The following is a 24,588-nucleotide window of genomic DNA, read 5'->3' as shown; positions in this document are numbered from 1 at the left end:
TTTAAATTAGTTTACTTATTTCTTAAATTAACTTTATATTTTTTTTATACAAAATTTATAAATTTTTTAAATAAGTTTACTCAATTCTAAAATTATCTTTATATTTTAAAAAATAAAAAAAATTATTTCTTTTTATTCCTATGAACCTATAATTTTGAATACCTTTTTTAAATTTAGGTTGATTTTCAAAATATTTGACTATTTGAGAAGGTATTTGCAGTAAAAAAAACCCTGCCATTAAGCGTTAACTAACGTCCTTACTCATGTCACACCTAATTGTATTTTGTTGTCTGATTTTTATTTAAAGTGAAAATATATATAAGAGTGGGTAAATTTTTTTAGCGACAAAGCGGTTTTAAAATTTGAAATCTACGATTAATTCTAAGAAGAATTGCCTAAGAAACCACGGGTCTATAATCAATATCGAGCTTCCACTTTTTTAGGAGAAGTTCTACGTGTATTTTATATGGATAACTGTCTGTATGCAAACGTTTTTTCCAAAAATATATCAACTACTGCGTGCTTTTAGGGGCTTGTATTAATTTAATTATATTAAAACTAAACTATAACTGCCGTTCTACTTGCTCGATCCTAATAATTTTTATTTCTAAATTCATTATAAATCGGACTCTACCTGGGGTTTTATTATTTTATTATTTATTTATTTACAAGTGACCAAATAAATAACACGTATGTATAATTTCTCCTTAAAAAGTGTAAGCTCGATATTGATTTTAGACCCATGGTTTCTTGGGCAATTATTCTTAGAATTCATCGTAGATTACGATTTTCATAACCGCTTGGTGCATTTTTTTTACTCCATACAAATTGACCCACTCTTATATATATAGTATATAAAATTTCTGACCGATATCAAAGCTAGTTTAAAAGTAGCAGATTTTTGCCAGCTAATTTTGTGAAATGAACCATAGTACGGTGTGGCTTGTCTGCTGCCACTTTGCTGCTTGTAAACGCGCATCTTTTGTTGTCTTTGTTGTTCATGTGTGTGTGTGTGTGTGTGTGTGTGTTAGTGTGTGGGGCAAATACTATAAAGCACAAATATAATATGTGAATAGGTTTGAATATGAGTACATTTGCTTGCGCGTGTACAATACACATGTATTCACTCATACTTATGATTGTGCCTAGGCGGCTGCTTAAGTTGTTCCGGTTTGTAATGAAGTTTGCATGTGCTGAGTACTTGTCAGTGTGAGTGTGTGTGTGTGTGTGTGTACTTGTGTGTGTGCTGTAAGAAAAGGCCGCTTAATTGCTCTATTTGGTACTTTTAAATTGTATTTTAATTTTGAATTTCCTTGCCACACTCACACACATAGACAGGCATTTATGTCTTGTCTTCAACTTTGTGTCTTTCTTTTTTGAGTGTTCTTCTTGTTTTTTCTTGTTGCTGTTGCTGTTGCTTTTTCTTTCTTTTTTTTTTGTTAAATTACTGCGGTTTATTGTTTTATGCTCTCACAAAACTTGTATCTATTTAAATTTTGGTGTGTGGCAACATGTTTATTTTACAACCTTAAGGCAACAGTAGCAACAACAACAGCAGCAACAGCAGCATCCTGATAGGGGTGGGGGAGGAGGTGAAGATAGGGGCAGGGGGCATGAGGCAAGAAGCGAAGTGGGGAGGTAGGGAGAGGAGGTAGGCAACAAGCGGCATGCGGCAAGTATCATGTTTGGCGGAAGTTTAATTGAATGCGTCACTTGCTGCCGCTCACTGTTATATGGGTTGGAAGTGTGTGAGTGTTGTGAGTGTATTGTATGTGTGTGTGTGTGTGTGTGTGTCCGCTTGTTATGTGCAGCCAGTTAGCCGCATAACATTTACCGCACATTTGCAGAGTTCGCTTAAAACAAATGGCAATCAACTTGAATTGTAACACACACACACACACATAACACACACACTCAAACACAAGCCGTCGGCTGGCATTTTACATATTTGTTTGTGAAATTTACTCAAGTTTTTTGATTTAATAATAAAATGTACTCACTGTGTGTCGCCCTGAAAGTTTTGAGCTCAACAAAGAAAACAAGTATAAAAACTTTAGGAATGCTTGACTACGAGATAGCCTGGATCAGTCCCTTATCATGGGTACCATAACTTAAGAGACTAGCCGTATAATTTCTTTTGTAATTTGTTTATTTCCGTTTTTATTTAAAAATTCTACATTCCAAATTTGGTGGTTCTAGCTCTTACCATCTCTGAGATCCTGTTGCTCATACGAAGAGGCAGACAGACGGACAGACAGTCACATGTGACTATATCGATATATCGGCTGTTGATGCTGATCACGAATATATATTCTTTCAAGGATCTGCCACTACTCGTACTGCCTGTTATATACTTTGAACAAAATGAATATACCCTCAAGCAGGGTATAAAAAAAGGGAATAGTAGAGAAGGGGGCAGTTGAAACTTGCTGCCAGTTGCACAGCAGAGCTGTAATCTTATCGTCAGCTTGCTTGCCACAACGTGCAGACTATAAAAATTAAATAAAGACATATAAAATTACAAGCAGCTCAACAAAATCTCAACACAAATTCAAATTCAAATTTAAATTCAATTACATCTGCTCCTTAAGGTTGCTTTTGTGGCAATGTTGCAACTGCACACACAGAGACACGTTTAATTGTCCAGGTGTGCAACTGTCATTCTCTTTGTGTGTATGTGTGTGTTGCCACTTGACACTTAAGACAGAGTCATGTCACTCAAGTCTCAAAGTTCTTAAAATTATATTATTTTCAGCGTATTGCTGTCGGTACATTGCCTCAATCGAATTTAATTTAATTTCCATTTCATTTTATACTCGTATAAATGATTTCCCAAAAATATTTTAAGTTTTCTCGCTTTGAGTGCAACACATGCTCTTGCCACACCAATTGTGTGCTTCTGTTTGTGTGCGTGTGTGTTTATTTACTTACTTATTTACATCTTACTGCATTTTAATTAAGAACTTCATTGTTTTTGGCTATAATAATAAACAGCAGACGATACGACAAGATAAAGAGAAATAGAATACTTCTAAGAGACAATGTCAAATATATTGTATTCTCAATTTTACATTCAATCAATTCCTTAACAATTATCTACTGCATAACTTAAGGCGCAGCCGAAGCAACAGAAATTCTTAAATTCTGGCGAAAGTGCAACTCAGAATGTCACTTTAAGATTTTTAATGCAGCTGAGCAAACACTTGAATTGTGAATTTTTAAATGTTATATACTTACAACTCAATTCGATCGTAATCAAATTGTAAAAATTTTAATTAATTATATAAAATAAATAATAAAATAAAATAAATTTAACAAAATATAAATAACGAGGTTGTTCAAAAAATGTTAAACGGTTTGTGCACAAAAAATCGTCTAAAGCTTCAAAATGTTTTTTTTTTTTTTGTATGTTATTAGTGACAGTGACTAAGCGAATGCATATACACTACCTTAGTATAGACATAAATACTTAATTACGTGTAAACAATTATATATATTACATATATACGAATATATGTATACATATTAATATAACTTTAAGGAGTTGCCAAACAATAATATTATGTGCCATTATTAGCAAACATAAAACAAACGACGAGCTACAGAAAATTCGGCAATGCCGAATTCTACATACCCTTGCATAAGACACCTGCTCTATTAAAATTTGGACTGTCAAAATGTACTAAATTAATAGAGAATTTGTTTAAATTAAATTTTAATGAGCTCTAGAAAAAAATTTATTAGTATTTGTGAGTAGTTTCGACTTGCGAACACCCTATAAATCAGCAAAAAATGTATTCTGAATTACATTAGCGTCTTATTGAACTCTAGAAGTCAATTTATATAAGGTATTACACATATAGTATACACTGTAGAAAATGAGTCTGCTGTTAGCAATTTTTCTTCATAACAGTGTATACAGTTATTCAGTTTATTCTCCCACTCTTTAGCATCCTATGCAAGCGTATTGTACAGTTATTGTATACTATATGGTAGTATTATAAAGAAATTGAAACCAATAATACTCGTATATAGTCAAAGCTAAATAAATGGAAACTAAAATGTTTACAGCATGTATGTATGTATCTAGTTATATTGAGAACTATCAAGTTGTAGATATAAATACCTATACATAGATGTGTATGCTATAAGTATATAATGTATGTAAAATCAAAGGATTCAAATGTTACGAGTCGAAGTATTACAAAATGTTAAAAAATAATATGAAAAACGAATTAAAAACTAAAAACTGAATAAAGAAAATGAAAGCTATACAAAGAAGTGCTTCAAGTACTATAAAGAAAAGTATGTGAAATCATTTCAGAAATCTCATATAAAGTAGCCCAACTGAATGCGATGTACCACGGATTCCCCAAAGAGGAAAACATTGAAGGGAGAAATACCTATAAAGGGCGAGTTTATGAATGGTCATCGAGCTGAATCAAAATTTAATTTGTATATAGGTAGGCAATCAGCAAAGCGTTCAACAAATTATAATTATAAAAATATTATTAATAACAATACGAAATATATAATATAATATTATATGTACATAAACGAGCGCATTCAATTAATTATTATATTTAAACACTTGTACAAGTATAAGCAAATGTATTTGGCAATAACAGTTTGATTACTGAATAAATTGCGAGCATTAAAAAACAATTCAGAGTTCAACAAAAGGACATCAAATATAAACAAAAACAAAATTGATACGAGAATAAATGAAATACTATACATATACGAATAAACATTACATACATACATACACACATACATGAATAATGTTAGCGTATTACGAAACAAAGAACAAAGAAAAAAAATAAATATACATGTATTAAATCAAATATATCTTATATATATATACATACTTACATAGTTATATACGAGCATATATACAGACATATATTATAATAAAGAAAATATGACAACAACAACAACAACAACAGCAACAAAGGCGCATAAAAAATTCTACAAATAAAGGACAAATATATTTATTACATTTATTTGCGTTAATTAATTCAAAGGCAGCAGAGCTCAAATGATTAATAACTCGATCATGTCTGAATTTTTATAAGCAACGATGCAATGTTCAACGATTAACTTTATAGCGATTACATAAATATTAACCCAAACAAACATTTAACTTTCAGTTTCCACACGAGAGCGTAAGTTATCTGAAATTGTTAAAATATGTGCCGACTTATTTACAACAGCAATAAAAAAAAGTGCTTTTAAAAATTTCTGTCATTTATGAAAAATATTTAAAAAAATCTCAGATGCGTAGCTCTTAGAATAAATTTTTTTTTCAACTAGTAGTCTTTTTCAAAATCTATTAAATATGTGTCGATTTTCTTTCAAGATAGAATTTGATGAAACTACCAATATTTATAAATATAACAAATAACATAATCTTATAATCTGAAGACAATTATCTTTTTATTTAATTCTAAAAAATTAGTAGTCTAGATTAGTCAATTAGATTTTTGTTATCATCAAGTATTTGGTTTTCTAAGTTGTTTAATACTGCTAAAACTTATGGATGCATTTATTTAAGTGTAGGGTAACCCCATTTCGGTTCGGTTGGTAAGTAAATATGCAAAAGTCAAACTTTGAATTAAGTGAGCAACAGAAAAACAAAACAAAATAAAACCTAGCCAAAAAAAAAAATCCAAATCTGTGCTTAGACTGTCGACGGGGGCAACAGCAACTCTGTGTGGCATGCAAAGCGTTGCAAGGGCAACTGGGGGAAGGGGGGGCAGGCGGGGGTGGCAGGGACAAGAACCGTTAGTCCGTTAGTCCAAGCAGCTGCGCAAATTTAACTCTCAAACACAACAGGATGTCCGTTTCTGAGCAAAGCGGAAACTGTTCTGAAAATAACACAGCAAATAACTTCTGCAACCGCATTCAGCACACTTGTCTGCTCACTCACACACACCGATACACTCTCTTACACACACATACACCCAGATTGCACTTAAAGCACACACATACTCATAGACATAGAGACGCAATCACAGTTACAACTACCGTTGACAGTCAAATAGAGATCTAACTAATCCTTAACTAAATCTATAAATATTTACACATACAGAATACAAATTAAGCATTCGAGAAGAATGCAGATCTATTCAAAATTAAATAAAATTGTATGCAGATTTAATTCAGATTCAACTGTGATTTCAATTTTTCTTTTAAAGTATAGCATACTTTAGCGAGCAGATAGTTTAGCTTAGCTTTGAAATACAATTATTCAGGTGTGTTCTACAAATCTCTAACAGCGCAATTTGTTTGAATTTGAATTTGTTGATTACATAAAATATATCTGGAAACTGGAAGTAAATTTAAGGCAGCCGAGAATTTTGACTTCAAAAATATGATTATTTTAATTTACTCTTATTAGATCTAGAATTCTCTGATTGTAATGCTTTGTTATCGATAAAACAAATCGTAAGCAAAATAACACAAAATTTAAATTTATTAGACAAAACGAAATAAATACCGAAACATCTTTTTTTTTGTTGGTAAAGTGCATAATTTTAATGGAAACTGGCTTGGGAAATGCATTAAAAGAAATGACAGCTTTGATTTTCTCGGAAAATTCCAACCATTATTTCTCAGTATGTAACGTTAGGTACTTCTTAGTTAGAGACAATATTCCCGATTTTACAAAAACCGTTTTTGTTCATAAGTGTAGTCTTAAAGAGCATCAAAGCCCATTCTTAATAATGTTCGCACTTCTAGCTTCAAGGTAACCTTTTCTAAATAAATTAAAAATTTACAGCGTGTACAAAATCTGTTATACACATGAGTATATTCCCTACAAACAACTCGCAGAATTTAAGCCATAATAATGCAGAATTGATAGTCCAACAATATAGAAAGCTGGTCTAACTTAATTATAATATTTGAACGATGTTTCTCTGTGAGTTGTATACAAAGCAGATATATCCACGGTTGCCACTTAATAAATTAAAAATTGCCAAAAAAAATGTTTAAATAGAGCCAATTTCAACTAAGCAATTTTTTATAACTAAATCAAATTATTTACAAAACGAATTTTTTTAAAAACATTTATTTGAAAAACTCTTAAATACAAAAATAAACATAATACCTTCGATTTAGTCCAAAGTTTACGTACTCTTTTCCACGATATTAAAAATGTAAAATGTAAAAATGTGTTGAGAGTTTCAGTATAATACAGTTTTATTATTGGTAGCGAAAATATTTAGATCTAAATAACATTCTTAATAGTTTTCAAGAAACTCTTGTTGAAGCCAAAAAAGAGCCAATTCCAATAAAAAAAAGTTCCATTGCACCATCAGGAAAAAAAGAGAAAGATTTGGTGCAGAAACACCAATTGTGGCAACCGTGGATATATCTACTTAACAATACAGTATATAACAATGTCTGCTTGTCTGTCTGTGGAAATCAACGTACTTTGTTTCACTTTCAATCAGAGTCAGGAAGCCGCGTGACCCTTAACAGCCGTTACAGTTACCCTTCCAGTTACCCCTACAGTTACCGTTACAGTTTCAGTTAGAGTTACAGTTAAAGTTACAGTTAGCCGTGCAATGGGCCATGCACAACAGCATCTGCCAATACAAAATTATGCGGCATGCCCCTACCCGCCAGTCCACCTTGCCACCCAGTTGTTGCCGTGCGGCATTAAGCCGCAAAGGGTTGAAGTTGCCTGCCAGCCTTCAAAAATTGACTTTTAATGAAAACAATTGAAAATTCGGTGAGGCAGCCACAGAGCCAAGACGTAGTCCTGACACCGCTTGACTGCTCTAATGCCCCACTGCCCCGCTGCTGCCCCTCTGCTGCCCCTCTGCTGCGTCGCTGGTCTGCTCAACTGGCTGCGGTTATTAATTTCAATTAAAGCATTTAACCGGCAAGCAGCAAACAGCCCGGCGATATCCTTTTTATTTGGGGCTTCTGTTTACACAACCGCCAAGAAAGCAGCGCATAATTTTCCAACAATTATCCCCTCCCCGCCACTGTCCGTCTACACCCCTCCAGCTCTCCCCCAACCCACCTGCTACACGCTCAATTGCTTGCCCCAATGCCACATGAATTAAGGCGTGAAATATTCGCGCCAAAAACTTTAGCGTTTGTATCTCAACTTAAAGTAGTCGTATCTTTTGCCCAAATTGTGTCTATAAGTTGAATATTAAGCTTTAATAATTTGATAGCCTAGATTGAAGGAGCAAACAACTTGATCAAATTAATTAAAGCAGCTCGAACTTTAGGCATTTCTTAAATGCCGCAAACTTAACAAATAGCAGCTCTGTCTCTCTTTCTTTCTCACACACTCTAATGATGACATAAATTATGATATTTTAAATAAAATGAAATAAGTGTAAAGTGAAAGAATCCAAGAAAGAGAGAGAGAGAGAGATAAACAACAATAATGACTGCAATTTGTTGTTAGATTTGCTGTCTGCAATGCAAATGCATACAAAATGTGCTGCACATTCGAGCCTGGCAAATGCTATTTAAGACTCACTGTGGCAACTGCGGCAAGTGGGGCACGAGGCAAGCTGACGGCGAGACTCGACGGCAACGGCAACAGGACTCTGGATATTTATGCAACACGACCCGTTGCCTGGCTATTTTATCGGGCAGCCGTTAACTTCTTAAACGAGTATTTCAATTTTGTTTGGTTTTCCCGTTCTCTCTGTTTGTTATGCCCTGTACTTAACTGCAATATCAAAGAGATTGCTGGTTTTAAAAATTACTAGCGAAAATTCTTAAAATATAAGCAATATGAATTAATCTTATGGCTTAGATAATTCTTTTAATTGACGTTTAATAGTTCCCTCCTAATTCCGGATATATTTAATAAAACTTTCAAAATGTTGTTATAGGTTCCGTTCGGCGGTTTGAACCATAGAGCATAACTTGAATACGCTTCGCGAACTGTTTTTTTTTTTTTAATAATTTTATCTATTTTACCATTTAAATTTTTTATTAATGATGATTTTTTCATAATATTTTTCATAAGTTTTTAATAAAAAAAAAGGACTTAATTTTATCTGAAGTCTCAATTGATTATATATTATTAGTAAAGCATACAATTTTTGCAATTATTTCTTTTGAACCGAACCTTTTATTTGGTAAAGTGGTTCGGCTCAGGCTCGTGGAGTAAATAATTTCAAGGGTTCGGTTAAAGGCTCGTTTTTAGAACCGGCTTGGAGCCTTGTATAATATACACCAATTTAATATTTAATTAACTTATACGTAAAACCAATAATATTCTTCATATTGTATTAAAAAGTATTTTAGATAACCAAATGGAATAAAAATGCAAATGTTTTTTAAGATATCATGACTGACTACGTGATATCCTGCTTTACTCTTACAAGTATAAACCCACCCATAGATACAATTGCCTATCTTAGCACATTATAACGTTATACAACATGATAAAATTATCATTTCAAAATGATCAAATGTATTAACAACTGAATTACAAATATTAATAAATAAAACAATAAGAACTATTACATTTGTTCTAAATATATAATTTTGATTTAACATTTAGACTTTCGATTAACATGCTCAACAGGGTATTGCATAGTCGTATACTGCTCCGTTCTTTGTTGTCGCCTGTTGGCGATGATTAGGCAAAAGTTTCAAGTTTGTGGCTGGCCAAATAGCCCAAATAAATGCTGCACCAGCAATACTAACTTGGAGAACTACTGACAGCTCAATCGAGAATGAGTAAGATTGAGAAAGTGGGAAAAACAAAGCATTCAGAGAGAATGCCAATGAATTTCCATTCGTTTTTCACAAATTCCGAAATTCACACATCACACGCAGATTGGAAAAATAAAAAAAATTGTAGATTGCAGAATTGGTTGCTTGGCAAACACTTGGTAACCTGGTAACTTGACAAACACGTGGCAACCAACGGCAACCGATGGCTTTATCAATATTAAATCATAAACAATTTAACAATCAACATCAACAATAACAAATAAATATAACAAGAGTAACAACCAAAGAGAGCACGAGCAACAATTGCTGCTGATTGTAGAAACTAATAATAATTGACCAAATTCAGGAAGATATCACAAATATAAAAGGAACAAGAACAAAATGGTAAGTTGCCAAGATCTGTAGCTAATAATGGGGATCTGTTGCAAGCACAAGTGGCTTAAGGGGCAGCTACAGTGGCAGCTGTTGTTGCAATAAAGCTGGGCACGGCAACAGCATCTTTCCCATTGTCGTTTTGTGATAAGAGTGTGGCAGCTAACTGGACGCCAGTCCCTTGCCACTAACCTCTTGCCACTTGCCAGTTGCCACTTGCCCTCTTGCAACTCACTGGCGCTGCATTGGCATATTCAATTTTTCATGCCAAGCCAGGCTGTTGTGCAGCAGCAGCAGCAACAGCAACAGCAACAACAACATGCTGCACGTACATACATATAGTTTATATATATTTACATTTATAGGTATATGCTTATGTATATTATATACGTTACGTATGCTTGCCTCACAGTGTTGCCGCCCGCCTACTGTTGTTAAATTGCAAAAGAATTGTGCAGCGCGTTAAATCTCAACAGCAACAGCAACTGCAACAACGACAACAGCAACTGCACCCCGTGTTGCTGTTGTCCATTTTCGACAATTTGTATATGCTGGCATACGCATACCTCTTCCTCTATATATGCATATATATATATATATATATATATATATATATAGATATATATACTATTATTATTTATGAAAATTTTACGCCTTTTGCCGAGACACATTGGTTGTTGGGCGGACGCTGATGCGGTGCGGGGAGAGAGAGAGAGAGAGAGAGAGAGTGAACGCAACGCGGTCGCAACGCGAGCGGCTTCGAAAATTTTTGAATAATTTGCAGTCATAAAATATGCAATAAGCCAACAGCTGTTGTGAAATTGTTTTGAAAGCCGCGCCATCACATTATTTAAAACGGCAACGGCGTCGTTGTTGCCACTGCCACTGCCACTGCCACAGCCAACGTCGTCTCCAACTCTGCCGCTCTCTCTTTCTCCTTCTCTGTGTCTCTTGCCTCAGACACAGCAACAGACTCCGACTCCGACTCCGATTCTGACTCTGACTCTTTCTCCGATTCTGATTCTCTTCTGGCCATGCAACGTGCCACGTTTGTGTCCTTGTCGCGAATGAGTTGCGCTTAAAAAAAAAAGAAAACTGCTGCAACTTCAAATCGAATTAAGCCTTGCTTATGCAAATATATACATTGTTAACATATTTATCTTCATATATTTAATATAGCCAGCCAGAGGTTAGCATATTTATAATTTTCGACAAGTGCAACAATTATGTTTAAAACCCGTTTCCATCAAATTAAGAGCGATTCACTTTTGTAATACTGCAGCGCGAGTGCTAAATACCCTGTTTAAGAAATATATATGTGTATTAATTAATCCAATACGTATTTTATTTAAAACATGTTTTCTACTTTTACAATTTGCAGTTTGGCTTGAAAACGGTTTTAATCAAATAAAGTGCGAATCACTTCAAAATTTACTAGTAAATTTACTGCTAAATACTTTGTACGGGCACCTTTTATTGTTGTCTATAAGTCCAAAACTCTGCTTTAATGCTTAATCTTTTTCTATAATTTGTATTTCTACTTGAAAAGCGTTCTCAATTAAATTAAGTGCGATTCACTTTAAAAATTCTTTAAAATTAACTAGCCAGAGGGAATAGGCAGCTTTATGAGAAGGGGGGCCAAAAAAATTTTTTTTTCAAATATCACCAAAAACCTCTAAATATTTTTAAAAGAATTAATTTTGAAACAAATGTTTGAAAATTTCCGAGTTATATAAATGTTATTTTAGGTATGTTTTATATAATTCAAAAATTAATTAAAAATACATTTCATTCAATTTTAAAAAATAACCTAATACCTTAATCTTTCCAAAATATATTTGTTATTTGAAAACATTGCTTGCATTTTTTCAAAAACAAAACCCTTTGGGTTGCTTTCAGAGATTTTTAGAACACACAATCCTATGAGCAATCTTACTTCGTAGTTAAATTAGTCTTTGTAGTCGTTTTAAACTTTATATAAGTTTAAACTATTTCGAAAACTAGCCTTTCTTGCGCACTTAGCATACATGATCCTTAAAAAAAGATTATTCAGTAGAGTGGGTCATTTTTTTTTTGCGACAAAACGACGAATTCTAAGAAGGTTTGCCTAATAAAAAAACGGTCTAAAACCAAAATAACGCTTTTGAAATAAAATAAATATTTTTGCCCCCCTCTGCCCCCACCCCCACCTGCCTTCGCCATTGAGAGCAACAGCTGCAACACCCTGTATAAGCACTCAAATATATTTACATGTTAATCTAATATTATTGTTTAATAATTCTTTAACTCTTACAGCCGCCAAAGGGTAAAAAGGGGAAGAAGGGCAAAAAGCTGCCAGGTAAGTTCATAAAACGTTATCTTTTCTACATATAAAATTGATTGTCTGACTGGGTGACTGACGAGTTGACTGAATGATAACCTAACTGATGCATTGATTGATGGACTAAGTGATTGACTGACTTATTGAACTATTATTAAATAGGACCTTGTTTAAAAAACTAGTTGTTGGGTTTTGTAGTCGAAGTCTAAGTTTTTAGATGTAGAAATATACTCGTAATCCTTTTTAACAAAATATAAGCTTATATAGCATATAATAGACATTTCGTTCCTCAGATATTGTGATTGAATTAGTAATTAATTATAAGACAGCCTGTAACATAAAGTCTGCGTATACTTAAATTGGCAAATAGGAAGTAAAAAGGAAACTATATAAAACATGGGAAGGAGAGGGAACTTCACATTATGTCCAATAGATATGTCTGTCAATTGGTTAGGAAAACAATTTGTCAAATAATGATAATCTGAGGCTTGGTCAGCAGAGCACTAAAGTGAGTAAGAGTGAGAGAGAGAGAGAGTGAGAGTATGTGACAAGTGGAATCCCATGATGTTGGGCCACATGCTCTCAATACAATTTAATTGTGCAACGAGCAGTCGTATGGCATAGAGGCATGCGACATGGTGCATGGGAAATGGGTTACGGGTTATGGGGCATGAGGCATGAGGCATGCTACACACTGCAGGCTGGACAACAACAATACAAAAAAATGTCCACTTAATTTCCACGAGTGAACAAACCAGCTCGGCCTCTAACGCACATAATTGTTTCCTATGGCTGAAGAGAAGCAAAGAGAATGCCTGCATAGCGCTCTAACTGCTGCAGGAGCAATCAGGAAAGGGGGTGGGGCAAGTGGCTAGCAGCAAGCAGCAAGCAGCTAGCGGTGTAGCAGGAGGGGAAGCAGAGGGGCGGCAAGGCACGGTAGCAGCCGGCCAACGATGCCAATTACACAAACCAATTACAGCAAAGGCTGCACATACATATGCGGACACGAGTGCAGTCCTAAAATACACACACACACACACATATACACACATGCATACATACATACACTACCATAAAACAGGGGTCATTTCTTATTAAATTTTCATAATAGTTTGGGAAACTTAAAGACAACTCTAAACGCTATTTTGCAGTGCTCATCGATGGCGTCGACACTTCCTCAATGACACGAGATCAGTTGGAGGCGTTTGCCTTGCGCCTTAAGGCGGAAATGGATCGGGAGCGGGAGGAACGTAATTACTTTCAATTGGAGCGCGACAAAATTCGCACTTTCTGGGAAATCACGCGACAGCAGCTTGGTAAGTCAATGTGACCACAAAAGAAAAATTAAAATTACAATAATATTAAATATCAAAAAATACAATAAATAAAACAGAATGCAATTGCATAAACTTCAAAATCATGACTGTAAATCAGTCGCAAGCAAATCAGATTCGGCTTGGGTTTATGGGGTACCCGAGCCCAAGATCATGTACCAAATCTTTTCAAATAAACCAAATAGATTTAAGGCTTACAATTTATTTTAAATACTTTTGAGCTTCGAAATCAAGAAAAAACTGAAATAATTAGAAAATGCAATCATTCATTTTTAATTGTATTTAATTAAAGTCCTAAAGATCTACACATTTTTACAAACATTCTTATGTGACTATTATATAAGAAAGTGTAATGAATTTATTATATTCAATTATAATATTTCACTAAATTGATGCACCCATAGAAATTTGAGTTACCGAAAATAAATAAATTAATGAAACCAGGTTTTTCTTATACAAAATTGCAACAAAATGGTTATTTTCCGTTTTTATGAATTTTCTTAGAGTATAATATTTAATTTTGAGCTTAAAACAAATCATTATTATTGAGCAAAAAATAAATAAAACTCATAAAATAGGATAATTTCATAATTTTGTTTTTATCAGATGTACATATGACACAAATGTATTTAACTCAGTGACCGTAAAGGTTATAAATTTTTGTATGAAAAAATTAGAAAATAAAAATACTTGACAAATGATTCTTATTTTTATTTCAAAAATAAAATTTAAAATATTATTGTTTAATTTGTATATAAAAATTTAAATTAAATAATTATTTCTTATTTACATTATTTAAATTATTTTTAAAAGTTAAAAATAGTTTTTAAATTAAAAATTTAAAGTAAAAGCTTATCACGTTTTTTTTATCGAATTTGCTGTACAAAAATATATTATGTGTATTTTCCCCACTCTTTTTGAAGGCTTCTTGGGCTTCAATGTTTTCAAACTCATTACTACGATTTGCGGTCGCTGATATAATTCGAATTATTTAACAAATATTCAAAATGGGGAATTAACTAAAAAGAAATCTGTATACTTATTATTTCTCATCAAATTCAAAAATATCACAGAGGAGTCCAAATATGAGTTGCAGCAGAAGGACAAGGAGATTGAGGCCACACAGGATCTGGCTGACATTGATACGAAGCACATCATGCAACAGATGAAGCATCTGCAGTTTGAGAATCACAGCAAACTGGGTGAGGTGCGTGCAGAGGCCATGACCCAGCTGAAGGTCGCCCAGGAGCATCATGTGTTGCAGGAGATGGAGCTGCAGAGCGATAAGCGGCAACTGCGTCGCATTGTTCGTGAACGGATCGAGATGAGCGACATGCAACATCGCCAGCTGGAGGCGCACTTCAATCAACAGCTGCTGTGAGTAGTATATGCTAACAATTTGGAGTCTCAATTTCAAAACCAATGCAACTGCATCCGTAGGGAACAGCGTCTTTTGTTTGAGAGCGAGCGCAAGGATAACGATCGTCTGCACGAGGAGAAGATGAAGGAGCAGCGCACAAAGCTGGAGCTGTTCTTTAACTCACAAATGTTCGAGGTGGAGGAGCGCAAGAATCAGCAAATCAAGGACCTGCAGGATCATCATGATCTAGCGTTTAACGACATGAAGAATTATTACAATGACATCACCTTGAACAATTTGGCCTTGATTGGCAGCATGAAGGAACAAATTGAGCAGCTGCGTCGTCAAGCGGATCGCAGTGATCGCATTGCCGCCGAGGCCAGCGCCGAGACACGTCGCCTCAAGGAGCCGCTGGAGCAGGCCAAGACCCAAATGAAGGAGCTGCAGCGTAAGCTGGAGTTCTACGATCGTGACAAGTTGCAGCTGAGTCGCCTCAAGAAGAGCAATACCGTCCTGGAGAAGAAGGTGAAGAGCCTGATGTGGGAATCTGAGACACTTTTGCTGCGCAACGATGCCCTCGTTGGGGAGCGAGCCACGCTCAAGGCTCGATTCAACGAAGTCATCGTTGAGTTGCAGCAAAAGACGGGACTCAAGAATGTTCTTCTCGAGCGAAAGATCGCAGCTCTTATGCGTGAGGATGAGAAACGCAATATTGTACTGCGCAAAACGATGGCCACCTGTGCTCCCGAATTTGCCAGCAAACTGGAGAATGTGGAGAAAACAGTCAGCGATGTTGTTGATAGCAAGAATCAAACCATTATCGATTTGCGTTATGAATTGGCCAAGGCTTGGAAGACTCACGATGATCTGCTCGAGACCTATGAGGGCAAGCTTAAGCAATATGGCATTCCCACCGATGAACTTGGCTTCGATCCCATTCGACAACGTGATAATCAACAACTCTACATCTGCGGACCCGCTGGCATTGTCACAGAGAATAAGTAATTCTCAACTAATAACGGATAACGAGATTTCATTTGAAGTTCATTTTAGTTTTATTCATCTTTATGTCATGTATAAGAAGTGTGTATACATACATATAAATACTTATGTATATCTGCATATTCAGATATGTATATAATTAAAAAAAAAAATAAGCCTATAAAAAGAGAAACAGATTAAAAAAAGAGTTCAACTTTCAAATGAATATAATACTATTGCAAATTCCTTTTTCCCTTTCCGAGTGTTTATGTTAATTAATTTCAACTGATGCATGCTGAATATGTATGTATGTTTGTATATAACGCACAGATATTGCTTCATTGCAGTTTTGGCATTGATTAATTAATTATCATTAATTCTATTATAATCAAAAACGTTTCGTAACATTAGGCAGCTTAAATATGTATATGCTAAGTACTTGTAGTTATATATAGAAATTAATATTTTATTTTTTATAACTATATTGTAACAGATGGAGTGAGATATGAAAACAAAACAAAAGAGGTCAATAAATCAATTGTTAGGTGCAATTGTTTTACTTCGTATATGGGATTATGCCTGCAATTTTCTTTTAAAAATTTTTTCTATATCATGAATTATTTTGTCGTCTTCAGTTTGTTGTGTTAAGTTCTTATTTATTTTCTTTCGTTTTTTTTTTTGTGTTATTTCACTTATTTTTCAAATAGATATCACATAAAGTTTTGCTTGGTTTTGCTGCTACTTCGAATTTTATATGGGTTTATTTTTCTTTTAGATGTCAAAACATTCTTTGAGCCTGTTTATTTATTACAGTATTTTTTCACTTGATGAATTCGTGCGATTGAGTTAAATAACGAATGAATAAATTGTTTGTTTCTTTTAAGGGTTTTCAGCTACATAAGAGTATTTACAGTACGGAATACATTATATGTAGTTAATACTATGTGAATACATACTTGTGTGAGATGTAGGTGTGTGTGGTGTGTGTTTAACTGTTGCGCTTGAGCCAGTTTATGAAAGAAAGTTAATGAAATATATGTGTGTCTTTGTGTTTAGTATTCAAATTTTGCATTCTGAGTCTAGGTACTTTTTGGTTACGCACTTGTTTTACAATTATTTCATATATTTTTCGAAATTATTTGCATTTTAGTCAAACTTATAATTAATTGAATCTTTTTAGTTGCTCTTGAGTTTGCTTTAATTTATTTATTTTCTGTTTTTTTTTTTTTCATTTAAAATAAAAATTTCAAAGCGATCACAACGGTTTACTTCACAGACTCGTGTGGGACACTTTATCATAAACTGCCCCTAGAAATATTTTTAGTTTCATTATTCGTATTTTTTGTTCTTATTATTTTTTTTGTTTTTGGAAAGTTTCGTACAGCTTCCAAATTGTTGTTTTGTTGTTGTATGTAAATTTAAACGTACTTAATAGAATATTACTTAATTAATGTAGTCGAATTTTTAATGTTGTTGCTGTAATTATTGTTCGGTTTATGTTCAGGCGCTTTATAATCTAATTAGTATACGTCTGTGTGTGTGCTTGTGAGTCCAAATGTGTTATGTATGTATGAATGGCACATTGGAGGAGTTCTTAGCTGTATTAATTTGTGTATTGTACGCAATTTTCTAATATTTTTCTGTTTTTTTTTTTCTATTTTCTTTTTGTTTTCCATTTTCTTGTTAAGTTTTTACACAAAATGTCACAGTATCTTGGGCAGTTTTCACTTGAATATATTTCAACACAAAATCTAATGTTAATAATAATATTTTGATGTCGTTTAGCTTGTGTCAATTGTGTGTTAACTTATTGTTAGTTTGGACTATTTGTGTATTCTTTTCATATAGTTTCATTTGAATATTTTTATCTAAATGCGTTGTTTTGCTTCTGTTTAGTTTACTCTCAGTACTTTTTCGACGAAATTCCTTGTATTTTTCTCTTATTTTGTTTTATATGTTTAAGTTAAAATTAAAGATTGACTAACATTTTGTTTGTAAGGCAATTTGTTTATGTTGTGTTTTTTTTTCGCTTTGCTCAGATTCACTTTGTATTGTTTTTAATCCAAATTTAATTTAGATTCAGTTCATTCGGTTTTAGTTTTTCGTTTGCGTTTTCGTTTTGAAAATGAGATTGCAAATAAATTCTTTTACTACGACTAAATCCAATTCAATTCAAATGTGTACAATGCGTACAGATCGTTAAGAAAATATTGTTTCATGTTGAATGAATTGAGATACAAAATTGAGATAATATATTGTTGATGTTTTGTGAGTATTTGTGTGCGTGTGTGTGTGTGTTATGGATGCCACATTATTAATCTAGCTTATGTATAGAAATATTGTTTATAATTAAATAGCATCAATGGTGCTAAATGTGTGCAATAGGGCACCAATCAATGTGTGTGTGTGTATGGATGTGTTTTACAGAGCAAAAGAGACAGTGATGAAGTAGATAGCATGATAAAGAAAGAGAGAGCGCTATATCGTTGTCGCTGTATTATTAAAATAGAAGCTCGGTGGCAGAATAAACAGACCAGGTCTGTTGATGCAACCGCCTCGTGGGTCAGCTTATGATCTTTGGTAAGCTGGCTCCTTCACTCAAATAATAAAGATGTTAAGCTGCAGCTGATTGCTTAAACGAATTTGCCATTAGCAAAGGCATTTATTAGACGTGGCATCTGATCGGAAATGCCGCACAGCTCCAAAATATTCTCTTTACGCTCCTTTGAGTAGGTCATGGATCCATGATTTTCGCGCAAACTCATTATGATAAATCTGCAAAAGCATTACATTATTCAAATATGAAGCCGAAAGATAAGGACGACACCTACTTGGCATTCGGATTTCGAGTTTGGCGATACTCGTTAAGTCGTCGAAAAAGTTCATCGGAATTGTTATTGGGATTGCCTCTTGTGGCACTTGGCACCAAAACTAAAAACGCATCAAACGTATTAGCTGCATCATTCAGTGCATTGTCGATAACGTCAGTCAGAGTTTGTTTAATTTTGACGATCTGCAACGAAGCATTTAAGCATTAAGAATTCGATTCCCCATAACACATTTGATAATTAATTTTTAAATTGCGCTATTTTAGATTTGGATTTCTTTGATTTTTAAATTTTAATTTAGTTTCCCTGTCTTTAGTTTTGCGGAATACCAAGAATAATAATAATACATAGAGCTAGTAGACAGCTGAGCAGAGCATACCTGTTGCATTTCACAGCAAGATTTGGCCTCATCTACTGTCATTGTCGGAGTCCATGGCAAGGGTTTCAACCTGCCGCTCTTGTCGTACCAAATTCGAACATTTACCTGCGATTCGCTCTTGTAATAACCAAAGGCTAATGCAAGAACAGCGTCCAGATATTTGACTGAGCGCCAGCGTCCATTTAGATATTCTGCAAGCAAATATCTATGTTAGCCACAAATAATGCAATTTGAACGACATAATTTACGCACTGCCTATATAGCACTTCTCCAGATTAATTGTAATATGTAGACGCAAGCCGATGGGTTTGTTCAATCCGAAGCAACGCTTGTATAGATTAAGCATAAAGGTTGAATGGACAGTGGGAACAACGCCTCTTGTGACCTGTGTACAAATGATAAATGAATGAACAAGAACAAAAGGTTAGAGCAATTTAAGTCAAATATGTTCAGGATGTGTCTAAAACTAGTGCAATGATTTGTGTAAGAACTCACGAGTCTTTTGCGCTTAATAAGACGTGATTCCTGGATGAGCAGACGAATTGGCGTCACATTGGCGTCACGTAATTTAGACTCGTCGAAGAACAACTCGGTATATTTGCGTTGATCGTCCCGATGAACCTTGAATACATTGAGGAATTTTTGCCAGGTTTCCAGCAGCTGGTCGTAGCTCATTTTGGGTAGTAAAATGTTGAGCAACTGTGGATCACTCATTAAGATACGCGGTACATGTTGAAAGCCAAGATGCAATTGCTGTACAATTGGTAAAGCCTCCTCTGGCTTCTGGGCAAGACGCACTTTAGCAATGCCCAGAATAAATTCTTTCAAGTTGATTAATGGATCAAGATGATCGGGCCACAAGATCACCTCTTTGGGGGGCGTAAATATCAGACGCAAAGCGGCCAAAATATCCATATCGAATTTCTCACTAGTGTAGTGGCAATGAAACAAAAGATCGCGATGTGTACAATATTCACAGTCGCTCATCGACCACATTTCCAACAGTCTTTCGAGCGGTTGCAGCTTGTACCAGTCGATGACGGCTTTGCGGATGGTCCGACTAAAGGGTGTCTTGCGTTTCATTAAGCTCTGCACACGCTTCACAAACTTGATAAACAGCAGCAGATCCTTGCCACTCGTCACCAGCATGACAAAATGTCCACGTGCCGAGTTCCGTTCCTTATCATCAGTGCACGAGGACAGATACACGGCCAGCACTAGGAGAGCTTCGTCACGGCGCGGCAACTGCTCGGCATTTCCAGCTGCGAGCACGCTGCTCAAGCACTCGATCAGCTCCCTTTGACTGATCTGAGCACACAATTCCAGCAAGACTGGAAAATGACTCTCGACTGTGAGATCCAAAGTTGTTGCAGCAAAAATGGGTACATCGAATGTGCCAATGTAACAGAAGCGTCGAAGTTTCTCAGCGACCGACAGACACACTGATTGTTTTTGTTGTTGCTGCTGTTGTTTTGCTGTTGACAATAAACAAATTAAATAATCAATAAAAAAAAGTGCATGCATGAGTCAAGTAATTCCTTTGACAAAATACAAAACTCACAAAGCGTGGCTGTCAGCTTATTTGACCCACTACCTTTACATATTACAAATTTTAAATGAATTTATCGTTTAATGGGGAGGAGAAATAAAAAAAAACTAATACGCAGATTTGTTGATAAATCTATCAACATGACCAAAATAATTTGATTTTATTTTTTATATATGTATTTTTTGTATATGTATTATATCTGAATATAATAAATAGACAATAAAACAAAGCATAGGTAAAAATGCAATGTGTCAAATAGGCTGAGAGCCACTGTATGTGTTTTATTTTGCAAATATTTTGATTGCATTAATTTTTTCTATTTTATTATAAATTCTTAAGGCTCTGGAGCTTAAAAAAAAATACTAAAATTCATTGGGTTTTACAATTTAAAAAATAGTTGGATTTTAAATGTAATGTTTTGTATTTTGTCAAAATAATTACTTGATTAGCAGTATGTAAAAAAAGAAAAACAAACACAAATGAAACTTACGTTCAGTGATTACAATATCCGCTGCGACATTTGAATTTGTATCTGTGTTTTGATTTACATGAACTTCAGCTACTGATGTTGGTGTTGACAAACTGTCCATCTCCACCTCCACCTCCATCTTCATCTCCGTCTCCAGCTGCATCTCCACCTGCATCTTTATCATGTTGTGGCCAGCGACAGAGCCACTGCCCTGTTCCGTGCTGACTTCACAATTGAACGATAATTCGTTGTGGTTTTTGCTGCAACCCTTAAATTAATTTGCAACTTAACTCGTCTCGAGTCACTTAAACAACTCGAGCACAAGCACAAGCCTGTGCAAATTGCAATTTCGCTGAATTTAACTATAATTTGTATTTTAGCAAGAGATGTGAAGTGTGCCAGTAATCGATGGCGTCACACTGCATAGCCACTATCGATATGTCTTGCGCTGCGATTCATCGATTAAATGCATGTGCTCTGCGCATGCGCAAAAAAGAAGCAGGCGGGAAACACGTGCTTGCCGCCATATTTAAATTTTTAAAATTTACAGTTTCATTTACTTGCCTGAGAACACAGTTGGCGTATGAACAAATAAAAGTGCAAGAAAAAACAAAGTAAAAAAGGCTCAATTTAATAAAAAAAAAAATAGTTAGTTTTCTTTCATAAAACGAAGTAAATTTTGAATTATATATTTCATGTTGTATATTTCTTTTTTTAAAGTTGAGAATTGTTCTGAGAAAAATGTTTATAAACTTGGTAATGGGATATTAAAAATATGTATACTATACTTAATTTAGTGTTCGCAAAGGTTATATTTCTATGATTTATTTTAAATGGAATTTATGTAAGCAGAAAATCGAGTAGACCAGAAATTTCCGGCGGCGAAAAGTTTTCTATGGTAGTTGTCAAGTTTTTCTTCTTCTCTTTGCGTCACCGTTTTTTTTATATGGAATTTTGACCTACTAGAACGTTAGAATAAACAAAAAGCTTAACAAGAAGAAGAAACACAACTTAAATATATTTTTATTTTATGTTTTTAACTATGTAGGCTTTTACATAAAAGTCCAGAACTTAAAAGTCTTTACAATTATAGCAATCGTTGAAATAACATTTATAAATTATATTTCAGTAATTTAAAGAAAGCTACAAAACAGAACTAGAAAATTTTATTTGATAAAAATATTCCCCAAATTTGGGATTTTACAAAGTAAATAAAAATCAAGAGATTCATTATCCTTATTATTCATTGTGTAAAAAAAATAACCATTAAAATGTTGGGTACTACAATGAAAATGCTCATGGACGAAAATTCTACAGAGAAATACGAGAATGACCAAACGAAAGTGAAGAAGTTCACAGTGCCTGCAAATGAGGCAACCACAAAGCGTGTTGCCTTGGGCGAAATACAGAATCTTGGACTGAATCTTAACTATGCCACCAAAGATGTGGCACAAAGAGAACTAAAAACGAATGCAGTGTGGAAGAAGAATCCTCTTGGTGTAAGCAATTCCATTTTTAATTACAATGTGGGAACTGTCAAGACTACAACAACAATAACAGCACCTCTGCTGGGCATCCAATCCAATATTGTGGTCAAGAAAGAACCATTGATCAACCTGGAAGTGCATAAAAAGGAACCTGCTGCAATGTTGCCCTTGATTCCGAGCAAGTTGGACAGGCCAGGAGCAACTGCAGCACAGACAGCACCGAAAACTTTATCACTGTCCAGTCAACGCTTGACGGATGTTGAAGACATTGATGCTGATGATCAGAAGCATTTGATCTTGGTATCAGAGTATGTGAACGACATTTACAATCATCTGTATGAGCTCGAGGATCAGCATCCCATACATGTTAATCATTTGGCCAATCAACTGGAGGTGTCCAGCCGGATGCGTGCTGTACTTATCGATTGGATCAACGAGGTGCACATGCAGTTCCAATTGGTCACAGAATCCTTTTATCTGGCCGTGTCCCTAATCGATCGTTATCTGCAAGTGGTCAATAGCACAAAGCGTCAGCACTTTCAGTTGGTGGGAGTCACAGCTCTCTTTATAGCCACAAAATACGAGGAGGTCTTTCCGCCAGTCATTGCCGATTTCGTCTATATCGCTGATAATGCGTATACAGATCGAGAGATTCGCTTAATGGAACTGCAGATTCTGAAGACCATCGATAACAATCTATCGTGTCCATTGTCCATACACTTTTTGCGACGATTCTCGAAGGCCGCCTGCGCTGAGGAAGTTCATCATGTCATGTCCAAGTACTTTTTGGAATTGTCCACCGTTAGCTACGATCTGGCCAGCTATAAGCCATCTGAATTGGCGGCTGCTTCGCTGTTTTTAACGCTGCACTTGCTCAACGGAAACGCCGGGGACGCAACGGGATTCAATGACAACCACTGGACACCTACACTGATGCAGTATTCCCGTTATACGGCCCAGCATTTGCGTCCTATTACACGACAAATAGCCAAGTTGGTGAGAGAGGCGCCTTCAGCCAAATTGAAAGCCATTTATTGCAAATATCAGGCTAAGAAATTCCACAAGATTGCATTACGCTCCGAGCTGAGTGGTTCCCTCATAGACTCCATTGTGGACAATAAGTAGAAAAAGCCCCTCTCCCCGCCGCTCTACCTCTTTTTCTCTCCCAACATTTCTCTTATTAAGCTTGTGCAGTTTTTGTTTCATTTTGACTGCAAGTTCGGTTCTATTTGTTAACTATTTATATTTCTGTAATTTTTTTGTTCCTAATTATGAATAATGATTATAAAATTGAAAATTACAGTGTTTTATTGATGAGAATTTGAAACTTTTAACGGGTTTAAGATATTGGGTCTTGTTTTACTGTTTAATTGCCTTACCTATATTTGTATGAAATACATTACCTGCAGATACCGCAAATAATAATTGAGTTTGAAATTTAAGCCCAAAAAGCCTTCAAAAACGGTGGGATAAAATACACATAATATATTTTTGTACGCCAAATTCACAAACATGATAAACTTTTATTTTTAAAATCATTTTTAATTATTAAAATTATTTTTTATTTATAAAAAAATCAAAAATAATTTGTATAATTCAATTTTTATATTAAAATTAAGCAATAATTCTTATTTTTAAGTTTTATTATAAAAATCAAAAAATTAAAATTATTAATCAATTTTTATAATAAAAAATGTATATAAAAATTTAATTCAAAATTTGAATTTGAATTTCAAATGTCCGAGGTAGCTAATTTCTCATTTTTTTTTAATTTATCATAAAAATT

At 34.5% G+C, this 24,588-nt stretch overlaps 3 protein-coding genes across 3 annotated transcripts; 2 read left to right on the top strand and 1 right to left on the bottom strand.

Moving 5' to 3' along the window:
* Nucleotides 1-9,722: 9,722 nt before the first annotated feature.
* On the top strand, nt 9,723-16,250 carry LOC117791510 (dynein regulatory complex subunit 4). The gene is made up of 5 exons (XM_034631296.1): nt 9,723-10,107; nt 12,391-12,433; nt 13,567-13,731; nt 14,823-15,126; nt 15,190-16,250. Exons 1-5 carry the CDS (start codon nt 10,105-10,107, stop codon nt 16,112-16,114), a joined length of 1,440 nt encoding a protein of 479 aa, XP_034487187.1. The 5' UTR covers nt 9,723-10,104; the 3' UTR covers nt 16,115-16,250.
* A 509-nt stretch (nt 16,251-16,759) lies between these two features.
* Nucleotides 16,760-21,650, bottom strand: LOC117791501. Its single transcript, XM_034631284.1, has 6 exons — nt 21,337-21,650; nt 19,793-20,772; nt 19,550-19,682; nt 19,298-19,488; nt 18,922-19,103; nt 16,760-18,865 (listed from the first exon to the last, which is right to left on the bottom strand). Exons 1-6 carry the CDS (start codon nt 21,497-21,499, stop codon nt 18,724-18,726), a joined length of 1,791 nt encoding a protein of 596 aa, XP_034487175.1. The 5' UTR covers nt 21,500-21,650; the 3' UTR covers nt 16,760-18,723.
* Nucleotides 21,651-22,555: 905 nt separating this feature from the next.
* Nucleotides 22,556-24,099, top strand: LOC117789438 (G2/mitotic-specific cyclin-B-like). The gene has a single exon (XM_034628470.1). It carries the CDS (start codon nt 22,587-22,589, stop codon nt 23,925-23,927), a length of 1,341 nt encoding a protein of 446 aa, XP_034484361.1. The 5' UTR covers nt 22,556-22,586; the 3' UTR covers nt 23,928-24,099.
* Nucleotides 24,100-24,588: the final 489 nt, after the last annotated feature.

Source organism: Drosophila innubila, chromosome X, assembly GCF_004354385.1.
Source record: "Drosophila innubila isolate TH190305 chromosome X, UK_Dinn_1.0, whole genome shotgun sequence".
NCBI lineage: Eukaryota > Metazoa > Arthropoda > Insecta > Diptera > Drosophilidae > Drosophila > Drosophila innubila.
Note: the sequence above shows the minus strand (reverse complement) of the source record. Positions and strands in the feature narration are given on the sequence as shown.

What these genes read in the sequence shown, in the direction of transcription:
- LOC117791510 (XM_034631296.1), top strand. An exon ending in GAAGGGCAAAAAGCTGCCAG is followed by an intron (nt 12,434 to 13,566) that starts GTAAGTTCATAA and finishes GCTATTTTGCAG; the next exon opens with TGCTCATCGATGGCGTCGAC. An exon ending in CACTTCAATCAACAGCTGCT is followed by an intron (nt 15,127 to 15,189) that starts GTGAGTAGTATA and finishes CTGCATCCGTAG; the next exon opens with GGAACAGCGTCTTTTGTTTG.
- LOC117791501 (XM_034631284.1), bottom strand. Translation starts at nt 21,499, where the DNA reads ATGATAAAGATGCAGGTGGAGATGCAGCTGGAGACGGAGATGAAGATG. An exon ending in GGATATTGTAATCACTGAAC is followed by an intron (nt 20,773 to 21,336) that starts GTAAGTTTCATT and finishes TATTGTCAACAG; the next exon opens with CAAAACAACAGCAGCAACAA. An exon ending in GGAGAAGTGCTATATAGGCA is followed by an intron (nt 19,489 to 19,549) that starts GTGCGTAAATTA and finishes ATTTGCTTGCAG; the next exon opens with AATATCTAAATGGACGCTGG.
- LOC117789438 (XM_034628470.1), top strand. Translation starts at nt 22,587, where the DNA reads ATGTTGGGTACTACAATGAAAATGCTCATGGACGAAAATTCTACAGAG.